The sequence below is a fragment of the Neopelma chrysocephalum genome, unplaced genomic scaffold (assembly GCF_003984885.1).
Source record: "Neopelma chrysocephalum unplaced genomic scaffold, ASM398488v2 Primary Assembly neopelma1_96, whole genome shotgun sequence".
NCBI classification, from domain to species: Eukaryota; Metazoa; Chordata; class Aves; order Passeriformes; family Pipridae; genus Neopelma; species Neopelma chrysocephalum.
The window spans coordinates 1780640-1797940 of NW_020897759.1; the positions used below are offsets into that span (position 1 = coordinate 1780640).

The 17301-nt window shown below is 41.2% G+C and overlaps 1 protein-coding gene across 2 annotated transcripts in view; it reads left to right on the forward strand.

Annotated features, from left to right (window-relative positions):
- RTKN2 (rhotekin 2) overlaps window positions 1-17301 on the forward strand; it is a 50765-nt gene that overhangs the window by 10686 nt on the left and 22778 nt on the right. Inside the window, exons 3-7 of one of the 2 annotated variants that reach the window (XM_027694149.1) lie at window positions 4039-4265; window positions 4348-4429; window positions 4595-4770; window positions 11932-12131; window positions 14122-14180. In XM_027694149.1, coding sequence (XP_027549950.1) covers window positions 4759-4770; window positions 11932-12131; window positions 14122-14180 — 271 coding nt within the window. In that variant the 5' untranslated portion in view covers window positions 4039-4265; window positions 4348-4429; window positions 4595-4758. Of the gene's footprint in view, window positions 1-4038; window positions 4266-4347; window positions 4430-4594; window positions 4771-8731; window positions 8794-11931; window positions 12132-14121; window positions 14181-17301 lie in introns of those variants that run through there. The other variant, XM_027694148.1, reaches the window with a different exon arrangement.

Sequence of the window (17301 nt, forward strand, 5' to 3'; positions counted from 1 at the left end):
CCAGGACAGAAAGCTCTTGCTGCCCAGGGAGTGCCCAGGCTGCCCCACCAACTGCACCTCAAAGCCAAAGCTTACAGGTTTTCTTTCTTGGGGGCAAAGGGCTGCTGTTCCCTATTTTCATCCCTGCACTGCAATTGCCTTTCCCACCTCCCCAAAACCGATACAAATGAAGATTCCTCCCAGGGAAAAGGTGCCACCACAGAAAGCTCTTGCTGCCCACCGAGTGCCCAGCCTACCCCACCCAACTGCACCTGAAAGCCAAAGCTCACAGGCTTCCTGCCCTGAGGTAAAGGGCTTCTGTCCCCTATAGTGAGTGTCCACGCTATGAGATAAATGTAGTAATAATGGTCTTCATGTTAGGTAGTGCCTTGCTTTTTTGCTCACGCTTTCTTGCACAAAATCTAATGCCTTATCTGTGTAAGTAGAATGACTCAGTGTTGCAGAGATTGTTGATGGACAGGGACATGAAAGACATTTCTTAATAGGGAAAGAATAAAAGAAAGCGGAGAATGTAAGTTGTTGGTTAAAACTGCCTTAGTGTACAAACTGAGTTTGCACAAAAGTATTTGGGAATTATCTTAAACAGCTGATCCTCTCTGTCCCAGATCACACTTGGATAACTTCCCTTCTGGGTCTGCATTAGCTGTTGAAAGAACCTGTTATGAAAAATTTACTTGCTCTTTGTTGGTCTTTCTTTAAACAGCCTGATTGTTTTTTTGATGACATCATACAAACACATTGTTAGAGTCAAGTGCTAGAAATAATTCCTAGAACTGAATTTGATTTTTAAAATAAGAAAGTAAATATGTGCATGTGTGTAAGTCATGCATGCATCCAGGCAGAACTAGTTATTTTTATTCTTCTAGATGAAATTGTCTGTAAAAGCATGAGGTGCTATTTGTTGTTACCATAATTCATGATTTAAAATCCTAATGGTGACATGAAGTGTTGTCTCAGCTCATTACAAGCTGTAATATGGTTAGAAGGATGACAGAAATCTCTGATAAACCAACCTCAGGTAAAATACAGTTACTTATATTTGCTATTCAATCCCTGATTTTTCATAATGGTGAGTAAAAATGCGTCATATTATTAGGTGAAAAAATACTATTAAGAAATGTTTCCATCTCACATTGAGGAGAGCACAGGTACAACCCAATTCCATCCTCTCCCATGGTTTGACTTCAAGGGGAACTGGAGTAAGGGAAGAAGTACCTGGATTGGTTTTCCTCAGTGAAGCTGTGGTGAGCTTGAAGAGAAGGTGTGCGGCCCGTCACCTCAGCTGGGGGGCATTCACAGGGCGTAGTGTCTTTTGCAGCAAGTTTCTCTCCTTAGATCTTTCCACCTTATTAAACAATATTTTAGTTCCTCCTACATGTGAATGGACAACTTCAATCCAACACTGCAACGATTCAGCAAAAAATCATCACCTGTATAAAAGCTGTTGTCTCCGACACTGGGGTTATTCCTAGGAACAGCCTTACCACCCTAATGGGGTCCCGGAATCTGCTGTGCCGTGGCAAATAATTTTTGTTACAATATGGCTCTTTTGAGATTTCGTGGAAGCAAGTTATTTCACAGAGGTGTTGCACTCCACACAGGGGCAGAGGAAGAGATTGGATTTAGGGGGAAGTTTGGTGGAGACACAGGGACTAGGGATGCTCAGAATGGAAAATTAACTGTCAGATCTAAAAAATTTAAATCCTCTTATCCCTGTGGATGTATTTCTTTAAGCACTTGAGTGGATGAACTGCTCACTACTTTTTCAGTATCTATTTCTGTAAGAAACAGGGCATAATTTGCAAGCCAGATTTTCCTTAGGGGCCAGAGGTTTAAAACCTCGGATAGAAATTTCCAATCTCAAATGGTTATTACGTTGCACATATCAATAAGTATATCGATAGTATTGAGATGTTATTTGTTTTTTACTGTTATATTTTCATGAAATAACATTTGCCTTCTTGCTTCGGCTTGCTCTTCCTTGGCCTGATCCATATGACAAATGTCTGTTTATGCAGCTGGAACCCAACTCAGGACTTAGAAAAATGCAGAAAAACTGTAGCTCTGTGGCAAGGCAGGAAAAACTGCAGAGCTGCAGATGGTTATAGCCTGAAGTGTAACGGGGAAAACTATTGAGACAAGCCAATCTCTTACTGATGAGGAACATTTCTTGGGGCAAAGTGAGAGTTTACAGTGAAGTATAGATCTCTACCATGCCTCTTTGAATATCCTCCTTGACACAGGAACAAAACAATCCAAAAAGTGTGTGAAATGCAAAGAAATGGATTCACTAGTCCACTGGGCTATTGTGCCTCAGTTATCTGGGAAAACAGCTGTCACCCCAAGATGTGCCTTGGTAAGGGACAGTCACAATTTCCTTCCTCAGCAATGCTGCAGCGCAGGGGGAGCTTGAGTGCCTGTGGCTGCACAGAGGGCAGCTTATATTGCTTGGCCTTCAGAGCACATTGCAGTGCCATGTTTCTCTCCCTAGATACCTACATTCCAGTGCTTGGAAAAAATCAGACCAGATTACAAACTCACTTCAGGCAGAGACTGTTTGCCAAGTATTGTTTTCTGCAGAGATATTCTAAATTGTGTGGGAAAAACAGAGACCATCTGCAGATACTCAGCCTGTATCTACCTCCGGACAAAAAAAGAAAAAAAGAAAAAAAAGAAAAAAGTCAATCCCAGAGCCAACTTGGAGGATTGCTCCTTTTTCCTGGGAGATTGCTGCAAGAAGTGGGCCTGCATCTGCTCTCCAAGCTATACACTGTAGTCCTTTGCCTATCAAAAGGAAGGTGATTTTCTGTCATTATATTCTCATATAGGAGTCTATCTTTAGATTTGTGATATTCTCAGTGCACTTATTCCCCCTTTCAAATTCAAAATGGAAATCCATTTAAATGATCCAGTGACTTTTCATTTGCCTGTGCAATATCAATTGGGAAAAATCATAACAGCCTGATCCTGAAACCGGAACATAAAGAATGCCCAGTTAGATTCTCCCATGACACAAACTGGTGACTCCAGCAGTTTGCTGCCCAGCAAACAGCTGGATGCAGATGTCTCAGATGGATATTTTATACACCAAATGCCACCTGCAGTAATGCACAAGAAACCAAAGCAGGACTCTGCGCCCAACAGAGGAATCCTGGTCAAAGGCATACCATGGGAGTGACACTGTAGAATCTCTAGGAACTCCTTCTTGTACTGAACATCCCCTTAATATGGAGCAGCTGAAAGGACCTCGCTGCGTTTCCATAGCAGTATCATCTTTGCGTGACCATAATTTTTCTGTGTGTGTATAAATGTCCCCCTATTAGCAGTGGATCCAAGCAGCCAATTTCAACCAACTTTGATTTTGAAAGGAACTAAAGATAATTTCATTCATTCAACAGCTGTTGAGATAGGAAGTAAAATTGGAAAGAGAGACCATATAAATTTCTAAACTTAGGGAAAGGCTGCAAAAACTCATGCTTTGTTAGACACTGTGTGTGCACATTGTCTTCTCAGCTGGAGAAAGGCTTCTAGTGAAGCTGTCAATCACCAGTGAGGATCCTTGTCCAACAGGATACTTCTGATGGGGTTGATTCTGTATCTGTGTGGGAACCGCATGTGAATTGGCTTCGAAACCAATGCCCCAATTCTCCCAAGCAGACACACAGGAACACATGTGACTGGTCTACCTCAGTCAACCACCCTTCATCACCTGTCTTGTGCAGGAGCAACTTTAAGATATAGATGATGATCAAATTGCAGTTCAAAGTCATGTAGTGTTTTATTTGATTTTTAAGGTTTTCCGGTTTGATCTCAGAAACTGTTTTCCGAATTCATATAGGAGTGGATTTTTTGTAACTTACAATTTTTGTTATGAAAAGTATTTTGATTGCGTTTATCTCATACGTGGTGACTTAAAAAGGCTACAGCAATTCAATCTGGAGGCATTTCAGGATCTGGTTGATGTCAGGAATACTTTGAGGAGTCAGTTTCTGGAATCTTATCCGGAAAAAGGAAAAATAATTCCTCATACTTTTTTAGCCTTCTACAGTTTCTTTTAGAAATCCTATGGAAACATAAAATGATCGAAAAATAGTTCATTGAAGCACCCGGCATCAAAGTTTTGCTGATGGCATCATACAGAGGTGCGACCCCAGTGCCATTGGAAGCACTGGAGCAGTTGATGGAGGACTGCAGAACATTAAAAAACCTTGAGCAGAAGATGAGAAAGCTCTTGGGGTAAAATTAATCTGAGAACACCAGAAATTGTAAGAGTTTATTCTAGGATGTTCTGGCCTCTGTATCTATTTATCCAGGAAAGGTAAGGATGATGCATCCTAGCTGATTTAGAGACCTGCATGTTACAGGATGATGCCTTCAACGACTGGCTCCATGACTACCCTAGAGAAGATACCTCCTTCACACTGCTCAGGTAGGTAAGATGGAGCCTACAAAGTTTTCTCTTATCGTTGCTTTCACCTTGATGGGGTTGGGCTTTAGCTCACTGTCATTGGCCAGGTGATTAATGTTCACCTTATCTAATCAAAACTGAAGTTCATTACAGTAAGGTATTACCTGTACCTAATTTGTTTTGTAGATCTACATGTTGCCTTTCTGCCCAGCTACGAGAATGGAAAGACTTCAACTGGCTTCAGCAGGCTGCAATGAAGAAATGAGTTACTGAGGCTCCAGTAAGCACTGAGATAAACACCCTGAATTCCAGTCTCTGCCCATTGGAGCAATCTGCAATGGTCACATACCATGGTAAACAAAGTAAGTGGCAATCAATGGCAACAGTTTGCTTTTCAGTTTAAAATTAATAAGTCAGTTATAAAAAGCCTTTGCAAATTCTTTCCCATGTGTCCAGTACAAATCTTCATATATTTCCATTTAGACTAAATCTGAAGAGGATAAATCTGAAGAGGAATTGAGTAGATTTCTACTGGCACACTCTGATGATATTCAAGGAGTAGGTGTAGCAAGCTGTGGGAACTAAGAAATTAAGAAAAATACTGCAGTGCTGTCAAGAGTAGGTGTAGACATTTTGTACCTGCTAAGCCAAAATGATGGGCCTAACATTTAAAATAATATGCTGATCTAACACTTGAGCAGAACAGTGATTTAGATAGACAACGATCTTTCCTCTGCTATCCAGTTTCCCTAATACTAGAAGGAAGCCAAATGCTTTGCAATGCAAATCAAGTGGCAAACAAAAGGATGGTGTGATTCATGTGAAAAGAATATTTCACTTAAGAAACCCCAGAAGGCAGGATATAGATCCCCTATTTAATTCCCCCTATGCCCCCATTATGACTTTTCTGCTCTAGCAGCAGTGACTGTGCAGGATTTTCCTTGTTTTGTAGGTTGTGCCTTGGGTTTCTTTGCCCTTCAATGGAGGCTTGTCTGGAGAAAAAAAAAACGATTACAATGCTTCCTTTTTGATTGTTGCTGTCTGCTGGAATTACTCTTCAGCTAGGGAGCAGAATAGTTGCCAGCTGAATCCCAAATCTCTGGATAACATAGATGGCATAAAGCCTTCTTCATTTTAAGTTACTTGGTGTGCTGCAGCAGCAGCAGGAGAGTGTTGTTGGAGTCAGACTTGGAGTGCGGAGAGAACATCTCGCCTCGTCCAAAACCTGCAGAAATGCCTTTTAAAGCCTCAGTCTCATGTTCCCTTAAAAGATAGAGCTAGAAGTCTGGTGAAATGTTTAATTTTTTAATTAAGCCTCTGACCCACTGAATTTTATAACAAAAAAAATGAATGTCTCCAGAAAGTGAATATGAAGGAGGACCAAAGCAGAAGCAGGTACAAGAGTGTGAAAAGCCAGACTTTGCAGTAACATTTTCCTAATGTAGTGGAAAACTGGACATTTGAAGCAGCTGAAGAGCAGGTATGCACTGAGCTTGGGAAGACACTATTTGTGTTGCTTAGGGCTGAGTCCTACACATTTAACTCCCACTGCTTTCTTAAGGGTTCCAATTCAAGACAATGTCAGCAGGAATGTGTAAGGGCTGCAGGCATAGGCTCTTTATGCTGCTAGCAGTCACATTTTGGGACTTTATTAAGGGTAGGATTTGCTGAACAGACTGTACTGCAAAACCATGCTAATTAGCTCCTAAAATTCTTGGACAGCTGCCACAGATTCCTGGGAACTGTCTACACCACCAGCAAAAATGGCTTTAAAGATGCTGATTGCCTGGAATAATTTTGGGCATTACTTGTCCTTTTGCAGTGATTTTTATTGTGTCCATGTAGTCACTCTGGCTTTTGACAAAACCCTTTCGGTGCACACCTGAGACAGCTGTTCTCAGGAGGCTGGCAGGGAGTGTTTCTGGAAAGCTTGAACCAGTGGGTTCCAGGCTTGAACCAGGAGTCTAACCTGAACTGCTTGGGATGGTGCTGAGTGGGAAGTGTTCTGGTGTGTCTTTTTCACAGGTTGCATTAGTTTTCTGAGGTAGTGCACCATCTTGTGGGTTGGTGAATGAGTTTTGGCAAGGTAGCGTTACAGTAATTCTTTCCTTATATGTTTATCTCTACAGTAAGGTTATCACTTCCAGCTGCTCCCAGATTTTACATCAAACTCATCAAAGGGTTTCAGCCATCAATATTTGTTGAGGCTGTACCCTCACTTACTTTGGTCAACATTGTTTCAAGGATGATACAGTTCAGTTAACTTGAGACTTTCACTTGCTTTGTTCAATTCCACTACATGACATGCTCTTGTTTCTAGCTTTTTCTGTAGCCTAGAAAATCACTTGGAGATTTTTGAGCCTCAAATCCCATCCCTGACTGATTCAGGGGAGACCAGACCACATCTTAAGAGACAAGCCTTACTGTAAGTCAAAAGGGCACTCTAATTTGGCATCTCATGTTCCCCCCTCGTTTGATGGGTTTCTCTTGATGTGTCTGAAATCCTGAACTTTGCATCAGAGATGGGAACCCAAGGTTCGTGCTGGGATGCATGAAGCACCATGATTAGATGGAGACTTTCCTTTCAATCTCCCTCGAACTCACTCTTAGATATCTTGACTGTTTATATACAGCTCTAAGTATCATAGCTCGATTAAGCAAAAGCCTTTTGGCACCCTGATGGGATTTCTCCACTGGATGTACTGCAGAAAGACTTATTTTGGGAAAGTCACAGTACCTGAAGAACAGAAGGGAGTATCTAAACACGGGAAAAGAATGTAGTGTCTATAAATAAATAACCTAGGGTAGTGCTTCCCAGCTGTGGCATGCATCCTGCCAATGGTATACAGAGGACCTCAGGATGGAATGAAGGTGTTTAATGAAGCTCTGAATGCCTCCTTACACTAAGAAACATGGTCCAAGATGGAGACAGGAACTGCTGAACAGCTGCTGCTGCAACTTCTGCCTCCAGGTGACACTTGAGCAAGTTGGAGGGAAGCGGAGCTCCCTGTCCTCTGCCTTGCAACAAGGAATACGTACCTTTGGTCCAGAAGTTCATGTTTTTCCATCAAGGCTAGACCCCTGCATTTAGGCCCCAGCTGTAAATGTCAGGGGGCAAGAAGAGCTGCAGAGCACCTATGTGAAATCCTGATCAAGCAATGAGGCTTTTAAAATTTTTCCCTTCTAACTACATTTTCTTATATTTTAAATAAGCATATGTTAGCCTGGAGACTTCTGTCTTCTGTAGAAAGCTGTTAGCAACACTGTATATCTCACTCATTCCAGCACATTTTACTTCCCACAAATGTTGACAACCATGTGCGAAGCAATGAGGATCTGTGCTTCTGACCATCACCTGCCGAGGAGGAATTCAGAGAGGAAAGCCAGGAAATCGGGTATGAGGGATGGATGGGAGACACTGTTTTGGCTCATTTGTTTCATCTGCTGAAGACTGAGCTGCAAAACTGGCAGCAGAAGAGAGAGATGGTTCCCATTCATCTCCAGTCAATCCAACGAATAATTGGATTGCACTTATTCACGTAATATATAATAACATAATTAATGTACTTATTTAGTATATAAAAGTATAATATACTTTTCAGAATACATGCTACTAGTGCAGCTTTGAAGTACCAGCATATTAAAGATGCATAATTAGATGAACTGCAGAAAACCAAGAACACGTTTAAAAATTCATGGCGTGCTTTGGAGCAGCAAAGCTGCCATGAGCCTCTCCTCCCAGCTCCCCTAAAGAGCATTCGCCAGAAAGAGGTGTCATCGCCCTTTCCCAGAAAAGTAGATAAATGAGGAACAAGGGAGCCAAGGGAGGTTCTGTCTCGGCCTTTATTACTGGCACTCGCTATTGTAGCCAAACATCCCGGGTTTAATGCCGCGGTCAGTAACAGACCATAGCGCTAATGCATTGCTGCGGGTGTCCCTGCAGAGCCACACGGGTGCTCGGGGCCGTGAGCGGTGTCCCGGCGAGGGTCTGCCCGGGTCGATGCGGGGAGCGGTGCGGGGCAGGGCGGTGCGGAGGACGGTGCAGGGCAAGGCGGGGCAGGGCAGGGCAGGGCGGTGCGGAGGGCGGTGTGAGGGGCGGTGCGGAGGGCGCTGCGGGGCAGGGCGGTACTGAGGGCGGTGTGAGGGGCGGGACAGGGCAGTGCGGGGCAGGGCAGCGTGAGGGGCGGTGCGAGGGCGGTGCGAGGGGCGGTGCGGGGCGGAGGGCGGTGTGAGGGGCGGTGCTGAGGGTGGTGCTGAGGGCGGTCCCGAGGGCGGTGCGAGGGCGGTCCCGTCGCAGCCGTTGCCGGGGGCGGGAGGTTTGAACGGCGGCGCGGCGCAGGACGAGACTGAGCACATTGATGAGGATGGAGCGGCCGGGCGGGCCGGTGAGCAGCGGGGCCGGGCGGGCAGGGCAGGGCAGGGCAACTCCGCACAGCGATGCCCGCGGGGGTGGTATCGGTGTGGGTGTGGCGGGCGGTGCTCGGGAGCTGCGCTGCCCCCGAGCTGGGCGGGTCCGCGGCGGCCACGGGCTGCCCTGGCACAGCAGGGCTGAGCTCTCCGCTCACCCTCTGCCCGTGCTCGGAGCTGGTCCTTCCACCTCTTCGGTCGTTCAGCCGTTGGTTTTCCGTCAGCGAGTTGTGTCCTTTTAAACCTGGAATCGGTTACAAACCTGAATTGGTTGAACTCGGCAGCGTCTGTAAAGCTGTGGCTGTCAATTGTAGCAAGCGCTCATTCCAGTGTCGAGCTGCAAAGTGCACAAGCTGGTATCTTGACTTCACAGCCCCTGTTTTAGAAGAATACTCACTGCCTGGCTACTTGCTTATTTTAAATAAATATAGTAGACTTACAGGGTTTAGATGTAAGCCACTGTGATGGTAAATCAGAAGTGTACCTTGGAATAAGATTCTGAAAGCCTGTGATTACGTTACCAATTAAATGAACTAAAATTTCAATCTGTCCTGCCTTCAGCAGCATCCATATAATTTTTCTTAGCTCTTGTTGGAATTCTTTGGTTGTTTTGTGGCTGCATTACCTATGTAAAACTAGAAATCCTTTGAAATTTCTTACACTTGGTATACTTAGGTGGGGAATATAAAGACACTTTCTGGAAGTGTTGCTGAGGCAGTTCCTGAGTATGGGGCTGAAAATTTCAGCAGCTGTTAGTAATCTTGTCTGTGTTGTGCTGCCGCTGGTGGGGAAGGATGGAGACCACGAGGGAAACAGTGCAGTAGTAGACAGCATATGGCAAAACAGTGCTGAATCGTTCCTCCAAGTCCAGATGGTGTGCTCATGTTTTTAGAAGGAATGGGAAAAGAAAGAAAAGCTGACCAATCATTTTTGCTAGGCACAAAGAACTTTATATATTCCAAATCAGGCTGCTAAGTTCTTCCTTCAGATAAGGTTTATATGGTGTGGTTATTTAAGCTGTGGCCCAACAGCCATTTACTGCTAGTCTGGAATTTTTTTATGTGAGCCTGGCTGAGATGTAACATGGACTGAATGCTTTGCATCGTTCTGAAAGTTCCAGTACGGATACATGCAGATGCCCCAAACTAGGAGTGTTTATTTCCTCACCATATTTATGTACCAGGTGATAGATGTGGAGAGGAGCAGGGGCTGTTGCCCTGGGAAATATTAGGAGGAAGTACTATTTTCTTTTTCCGAGCTTTGTAGCAGCTGATTTATAAGCATAGGCTCAAAGAATAAGTAATTATTTCTTAGGGGCGGGTGTAGGCCTGGCTTAGGTTTTCGTAACTGTGTAAAATTTGACTCAGAATAAGAGAAGATTGACAAAAGCTATTTATTGCTCTTTTTTTTTTTTTCCTGGAAGAGCCCTGAAAAAAAGTGTGGCTAGAGAAGCAGATGCTAGGGATGCAGAGGTGTTGGTGCCCTGCTTTATTCTGCTCTGATTGTGATTGAAACTTTAAAAAGCAACTTTAAAAAGGGGAAAACTGGGGTAGTCTACAGTGCCATACTGGTTCCAGGCCTTCATATATCAACTGTAGGGAATACCAGCAGAACTTCTATGGAAAACACCTCTGATAAGACCTTTGGGAGCTATTCACCACAAAACAACCCACTGGTGCCAGAGAGCCTGTGTCATGGTAACCTGTGTGTGTTCCAGGCATTTCTCATGGGGTCTCTGATTGAGAGTTCTTATTTTCTGGAGAGTTCTCTACACCTTATTAGTTTCCTCTGTCATGGTGGTGTCTACTCATCATCTGTGTTCTCACTGTGTGACTAAATTGCCTTAAATGCTGGCAGATTCATAGAATATATATTTGTCCTGCTTTACCTGGCTGCACAAGCCTGGGGTCTTTATCATCGTGGCTGAAAGGAACCCACCTCCTTTATTATCTGAGGAAAATGAGAAACTGTACCACAAGTTTCAGACAACTGCTTATAGATCCATCGCCCAAGTGCTTGTTTTGGGTTCAGACTGTAAACCTGAAAACTGACACGATCCTGGCAATTCCAGATGTAGCTGGGATACTTGCTTAGTGTTGACAAAACTTAACTAGTCACTGACTTGCAATTTATCTGTAATGCTACCCTGCAATACAGTGATAACACTCTCTTCTTCGTGTGCTAGAAATATTTGATTTGGCCAGGAATGGCCTCATAACAGGGAAATTTGTGTCAGTCATCAGTGGCGTCTAGCACACCTTTGGGAGACAGTAAACTGTGCGTGATCCTTCACCTTATTTATCTTCTGGATCAGTGTGGATTGACCTCTTTGACGTAGCAAGTCATTTAAAAATGTTTGTTTTCTCTGAAAATAGGCAGAAAAAAGTTAACTTTCTGAAGTTTTTATAATACCTTTAAAAAATCCTACTCCTTCAAAAAACAGTGATGCAGAATTCTAATGACTTTCAGGCAAGTTTAGCTTATTTCATACTTTGAATGAAAACTGTGCATGGCATGATCCCTGTATAGGGTTGAAGCTACCACAGTTGTCTGACTTTCAGTTCATGGCCTGAAACAGTCAAATATTGGGATAGTCTCCTTTATTTTTCTTCTTCTCTTGCCTGAATTTTATATCAACCAGAAGTGAAAAACCTTCCTATTTTCTTCACTCTTTTTCAGATGGCTAAAGAGGTAATGAGATTGAATTTCTGATTTAAAATATTTAAGACATTTTTCTCAGATTAAAGTTTATTTAATAGGGATCACTGCAAAAAGTGGGGTATTAATTCATAAGTTTGGTTCAGTCAGGCCTCTCAAAGACCATATGTTATTTTTCTGTGAATGACACGAGTAACTTTCAGATGCTACAGTGAGTTCATCTCACTACCTGGTTTGGAATTTGCATGTGTAATGGGTATAGTGAATCTGTTGCATCCCTTGTTTTACTCTTTTGTCTGTGAAGAGAAAACTATCATTCACTAATCATTGCAATAGCTGCTCATAATTAAAACCTAGAGTTTTCTACCCCAACTGTGAAATAAGAAGAGCCTGTTAAAAATTCAGGAATATTGTTAGTTGTTGTTTTGTTTAACCTCTTGTCATTTTTGCACCTCTAGGAACGTGACATCCAGGAGAAGATTGACTTTGAGATCCGGATGCGCGAGGGCATCTGCAAACTGCTGGCAGTGAGCACCCAGAAGGACCAGCTCCTGCGTGCGGTCAAGAGCCTGATGGTCTGCAACGCTCGGATACGGGCGTACAGGACACAGCTACAGAGCCAAACAGGAGAGCCAGGCCCGTGCAGAGCTGCAGAGCAGTGAGTAATGACAGCTCAAATGCAAAGGCAGCAGTGTGCAGCAGGCGTTTATTTACGTGAATTTTTAGCAACCTGTTTAAGAAAAGTGGATTTAAATCCTTCCTTTAAACTCTTCCTTCCTTTTTCCCCCCATATAACCATAAATTACAGCTGCCTTAAAACATTACTTTATAAGACCATTCCATAATCTTTTTACTTTAGAAAATTAAATACTAGCCATATTTTTCTGGGTAGATTATTGACACTGAACTGTAATTCAGTATCAAGTAATACAATAGTCATATTTTCTTGATTAACTTTAGCATACAGAAAGGTACCTATCCAAGTCTGAAGGAACAAAACAAAGCTATCTAAGTCAGAATAGACGTATTTCTACTTCTCCTTTTATTGTTACTAAGGGCCCTTTAATGAGGGAACCATCATGGTTAATTGGTACCCTCTGCTGGCCACTTGTGTTAACTACAGCGAACTGATAAAAACAACACTGAATAGGAAGAAAAATTAGTTGAAAATATTTTCACATTATTACTCTTGAAGGAGCTAAAGTATACATGCTTTATATGATTAATGTTATAATTCTTTTGCCTAACTGAATATTTCGGACGCAATGTTGAGAATTATGGTGCAGAGACACTATTGCTCTCAGGTAATTAATTTAATGGAATATTATATTGCAGTTTAACATAGAAAATCTTTGATACATGCTTGGCTCCAGTTAACTGTATCTGTGGGAAGAGTTCTGCTACTTTTTGCTTTCAGAAATGTGGTTTTATAGGAGAAATTTGTTGGAGGAAAGAGCTGCATTTTCTATCTGAATGTTGATTTTGAAAACTAGCACGTAATACATGTGGTATTCTGTAATTATTGTGGATGTATTCCTTTTGCCTACTAAGATGAAGATCTTTATAGTGGTTCACTATTTATGTTTTTAGTGATGGAATAATATCAAATATGGATACATGCTGATTTACTCAACACCTTGTCTTTGATGTCAGTGACCACAGAATGGTGATGGCACATATCTGGAACAGGGCTGAGACATTTGGAGATGCATGTGAACAGCTGTATTGTTTGCTTGATTAGTGACTGTCTTGCATTGCTTAAAGTTCGGGCTTCAGGAGTGCCTGGAGTTTTCAGTGGAGGTTGTTGGAAATGGTGCATGCTATAGTGTTATTTCTCTATCATTTAAATTGTATCTTTGATAGTTGATAGTCCATCTGCAGTTCTTTCTTTTGGTGTTTGCTCAAGACTGGCATTTGGTTAAAGCATAATCGTGACTGAGTTTTCTCACTCTAGGGTTTTCAAATGGATGTTGTTCCTGTTACTTCTTGTGTGGGTCTGTAATCTGTGAGTTGCAAAGATATTCTAACTGCCTCTGAAAGTCATGATACTGGTAGCAGCTAGAAATTTTCATTTCTCCTTATCTGGTTAGGTGTTAGGAGCAGTGGCAGAGGTGAGGAGAGCACTCTTGTTACTCATTATCCACAGATTTTTTTAATTCAATTTAAGGTTGACTTTGAGGTCTACAGCAAACTGCCTGCATGGAAAATTAAAATGCAACATTTTATAATAAGTCTCTATTAATAGAGGAGGAGGCAATTCTCTAAATAATAATAGAACTGATTAATTAAGTTGCATCTCCGCTGATGCGTACAGAAGGGAAAAACTGATAACATATTTGGTCCTGTTGGAGCTGGAAAAGACAAGGAAGATGAATCTACTTGTCTTTTAATACTCAGGTTATATAAGCTTTGGAGTAAAATCTTCTAGGGAATTAAGAAAATTGATGGTGTACCTTCCTTCCAGATTATCCTTAGGAAACTAATGACTCATGTCTTAAACCAGAGATACCAAAATTAACTTTAAAGAAAAGCACTTGAAATGAGCTATGATATGAAGACCCTGACACTTTTTGGTGTTTAAAGAGTTGTGTTTTATGTCTAAATGCACAGATCTCAAATCTTGTTTTTCTTTTCTTCTTTTTTGGCAGGTCTTCAGAAAATGGGACAAAAGACCGGGTGGCATGCAGAGCAAAGGTTGCCATATCAGGTAAGTGGCTGGGTAGTCACTCTACTATAGGAGCTAATTGGCTGGACAGTGGCTTGTAATACAAACTATACAAACAATATGGTATTTTTAAACTGTGTATGTGATTCAGAGGTATAAATTCCCTAGTACTTCAAGGGAACTTGTGCTAAAGTCACACACATGCTTTTGAAGATCCTACCTTGTATTTCCATTTTACTTACAGGGCCTTCTGCAGAGGGAAAGACTTTTTTTTTTCTGTTTGCCGCTAAACACTGGATGCGTTTCAAAGCTAAATAAGTGTGACTGTGCTGAAAACTTCTTTCTCCCCACAACCACAGACTTTGAAGTGATAGTACAGGGTATGTCCAACAAATTAAGGGCAGAAGTATAATTAGTATGCAAATGTTACTCAGGTAATGCAGGTTACACGACTACAGCAAAGGTATAGCGGTACGGCTTCAGTGCAGGCTAGTGACAAGAATATTTAACAGCGATTTCTAGTGGGCTGGTACACTGTTTCCTAGCCTGTTCTCAAACTTCAGTGCTGTGGATTTATTAGTTTGTTTGCCTGTGCCAGTAGCGGATGTTACCACATTCAGCATTCCTGTGGCTGTGCTGCCAGCTTTACTAACAGATCTGTTTGTGCTCTCTGACCTGCCTCATTAAGGATAAAATAGTGTAGAAGGGCTGACTACTGAAACTCTTCCAGTTAATTGTGAATATTTTGTCATATCTTTAAGCAAGGTAACTCCTAGTAGAAGAAGAGTGATGAGCACATGGTTCAATAATGTTTTCTGCCAGCACAGCTGTTTGCAGAATGTGTATCTGTCTTTCCTCCTTATGGTAGTTGGGTGAAAGCATCTGTTTGACTGTCTGTGCTGTGTTTGTACCTTCCTTGGATTTGGAGAGTTATCTGCAGTGAAGACTTTAGGGTCATAATAATACACTTCTGCTATCTTTAGAAAATCAAATTTTTTTAAGGACTCTATTTTTAGTATGAGAAATTAGTTTTTTCTACAGATCACCTGTTATTAAGCCCTTAATTTCCACCATCAAGTAATCCACCCACTTATAAATCCGGTACCACATCACATGGTTAGTACATGCCCGAAGCTTAGACTGTTACCAAAAAAAGGGGGGTCATGTGACCAGCACCAAAAATTCCAGAGGAACTCTGCAGGACTACTGAGGAAAGTACTCCTACAGATTGTATGTTGGATACTGTGTGGGGAGTGTATTCTTTAATCCAGATTTTCACACTTGTATCATTTTTACTTATCCCCCACACGTGTGAATAAATGACGTAATTTATGTTATCGTATCAATCGATTTTGTTTGTCAGAAGGCAGTATATTAAATGTTGATCAAAAAACATGATCATGGTTTACAGTAATTTCAGAAAGGAATCATTGGCTTTAAATTTGATTAAATGTGATGCTTGAATGTATCCAATTTGCATCCACACGGATTTACAGCTAATGGTAACTGAAATTAAGGTGTGTGAAAATTGATCTTTGTTTTTGATAAATGACAGCTCTTTCAATCCAAGAATGAATTGAAAGCTGATTTACAATTATTGTGTTAAACTTGTCCCAGTGATTGACTATCTGTGTCCTGATGATTTTCTGACTAAGGTGTAAATTTTTAGCTAGCAAGATATTGAAAGTGGCATACAGAAGTAACCTTTAATCTAGTACTCTAATTGCTAACAAGGCCTATTGAGTGCATTGAAATTGTCATTCAGAGTTTGCTATGATTAAAGAGGAAAAAAGGCTTCTATTTTTAACTATTTTCATGTGTTCATGTAAATTTAAGGTTGTTTTTAAGAAACATTCTGTGCTTTATGAACGACAGACATAAATATATGTATTTTAAAAGTTTGAGAGAGGCTTCTGTAATGGTTTTAATGAAAGTAATTCTCTTTATTAAAAAAAATAGTTAGAAATGCTAAGTATGCAAATGCATCTTTAGAAGTGAAAGGCAGTTTCGGAACATGGTGACGTATTGATTTTTAGGAAGTTGTGGCAGTTTAAAGCTGCCTGCTGGCAGTTCACTGGAAAATTCATTAGTTTTCATGAATGGTTAGAAACAGCTGAATTTCAAAGTTTCAGAACTGAAATAGCATTTACAATAATATGTCTCATTATCAAAATTAAGTTAAATTTGAATTTTTCATTTAACTTCTGGGACAGAGCGACTCTGTGCGGTTTCACTTAAATCAACAGGAAGTTTTGTGGGTAAACCCCTGTAGGAATACATGACAACGTGTTGCCAAAATGCCACCACTGTTTTGCATCTTAGCATACTGTATGTGGATTTTTCCATCAGCCTCATATGAAGATGAACAATGCTCCTTTATAACAATATTTAAGGGTTTTATCAAAAGACAGTTGAGCTTGTGCTGTTCACTGCTGCCATCATGTGTCGCTTAATATATTGCACGTACTTCTAAACAGCCCGGTTGTACTTCAGAAACCAACTTTGGATTTATAAAGCCCCCACCGCTACATTTGTCTTTTGACAAGGGACTAATAAGAAACATGGTCTAAACCTGAGTCCTCAGAACTGGAGGAAAATGTCACTCAGTGCTGTGTTGGATTGAGTAGATAAATTGGAAAATTTATTATAGAAAATACTTTCCTAATATTAAAATGACAGGCATGATTTAAAATAATGGTTCTGTAATTGCCTCTCTGCTATGGTTCTGAAGTAGAACGATGTTTTTGAGGTAAAAAAAGAAAAAAGATTTCTAAACTCTTTTTATGCCGACTAAGACAATTCTAACTGGGACTGTGATTGCAAGTGGCATTTTCTCTGTGGTTAGCAAAGCAAGACTTAAGTGTTTGCAGTATAAGTATCCTGGTCTTTTCATTAAAACAGGAAGGTTTTCCTCTTGCAGTGGGATGAGTGGTTTCCAGCACAAGGCAAGCAGAATTTCAGTTTACATGTACGCATAATAATGGCCTCAGAGAATACCTCTCAGAACTATGTTAAACAGCCGCTTTGAGATGTTATTTTAGATACTTTCAAATGAGATTTAAAATATTCTTTATTCTAGCTTAATTTCTAAACAAAAATGACACTTCAAATTGATGAATTTTCTTTTGAAATGAGTAATAAACTTAAAATAGTTACACTGTTC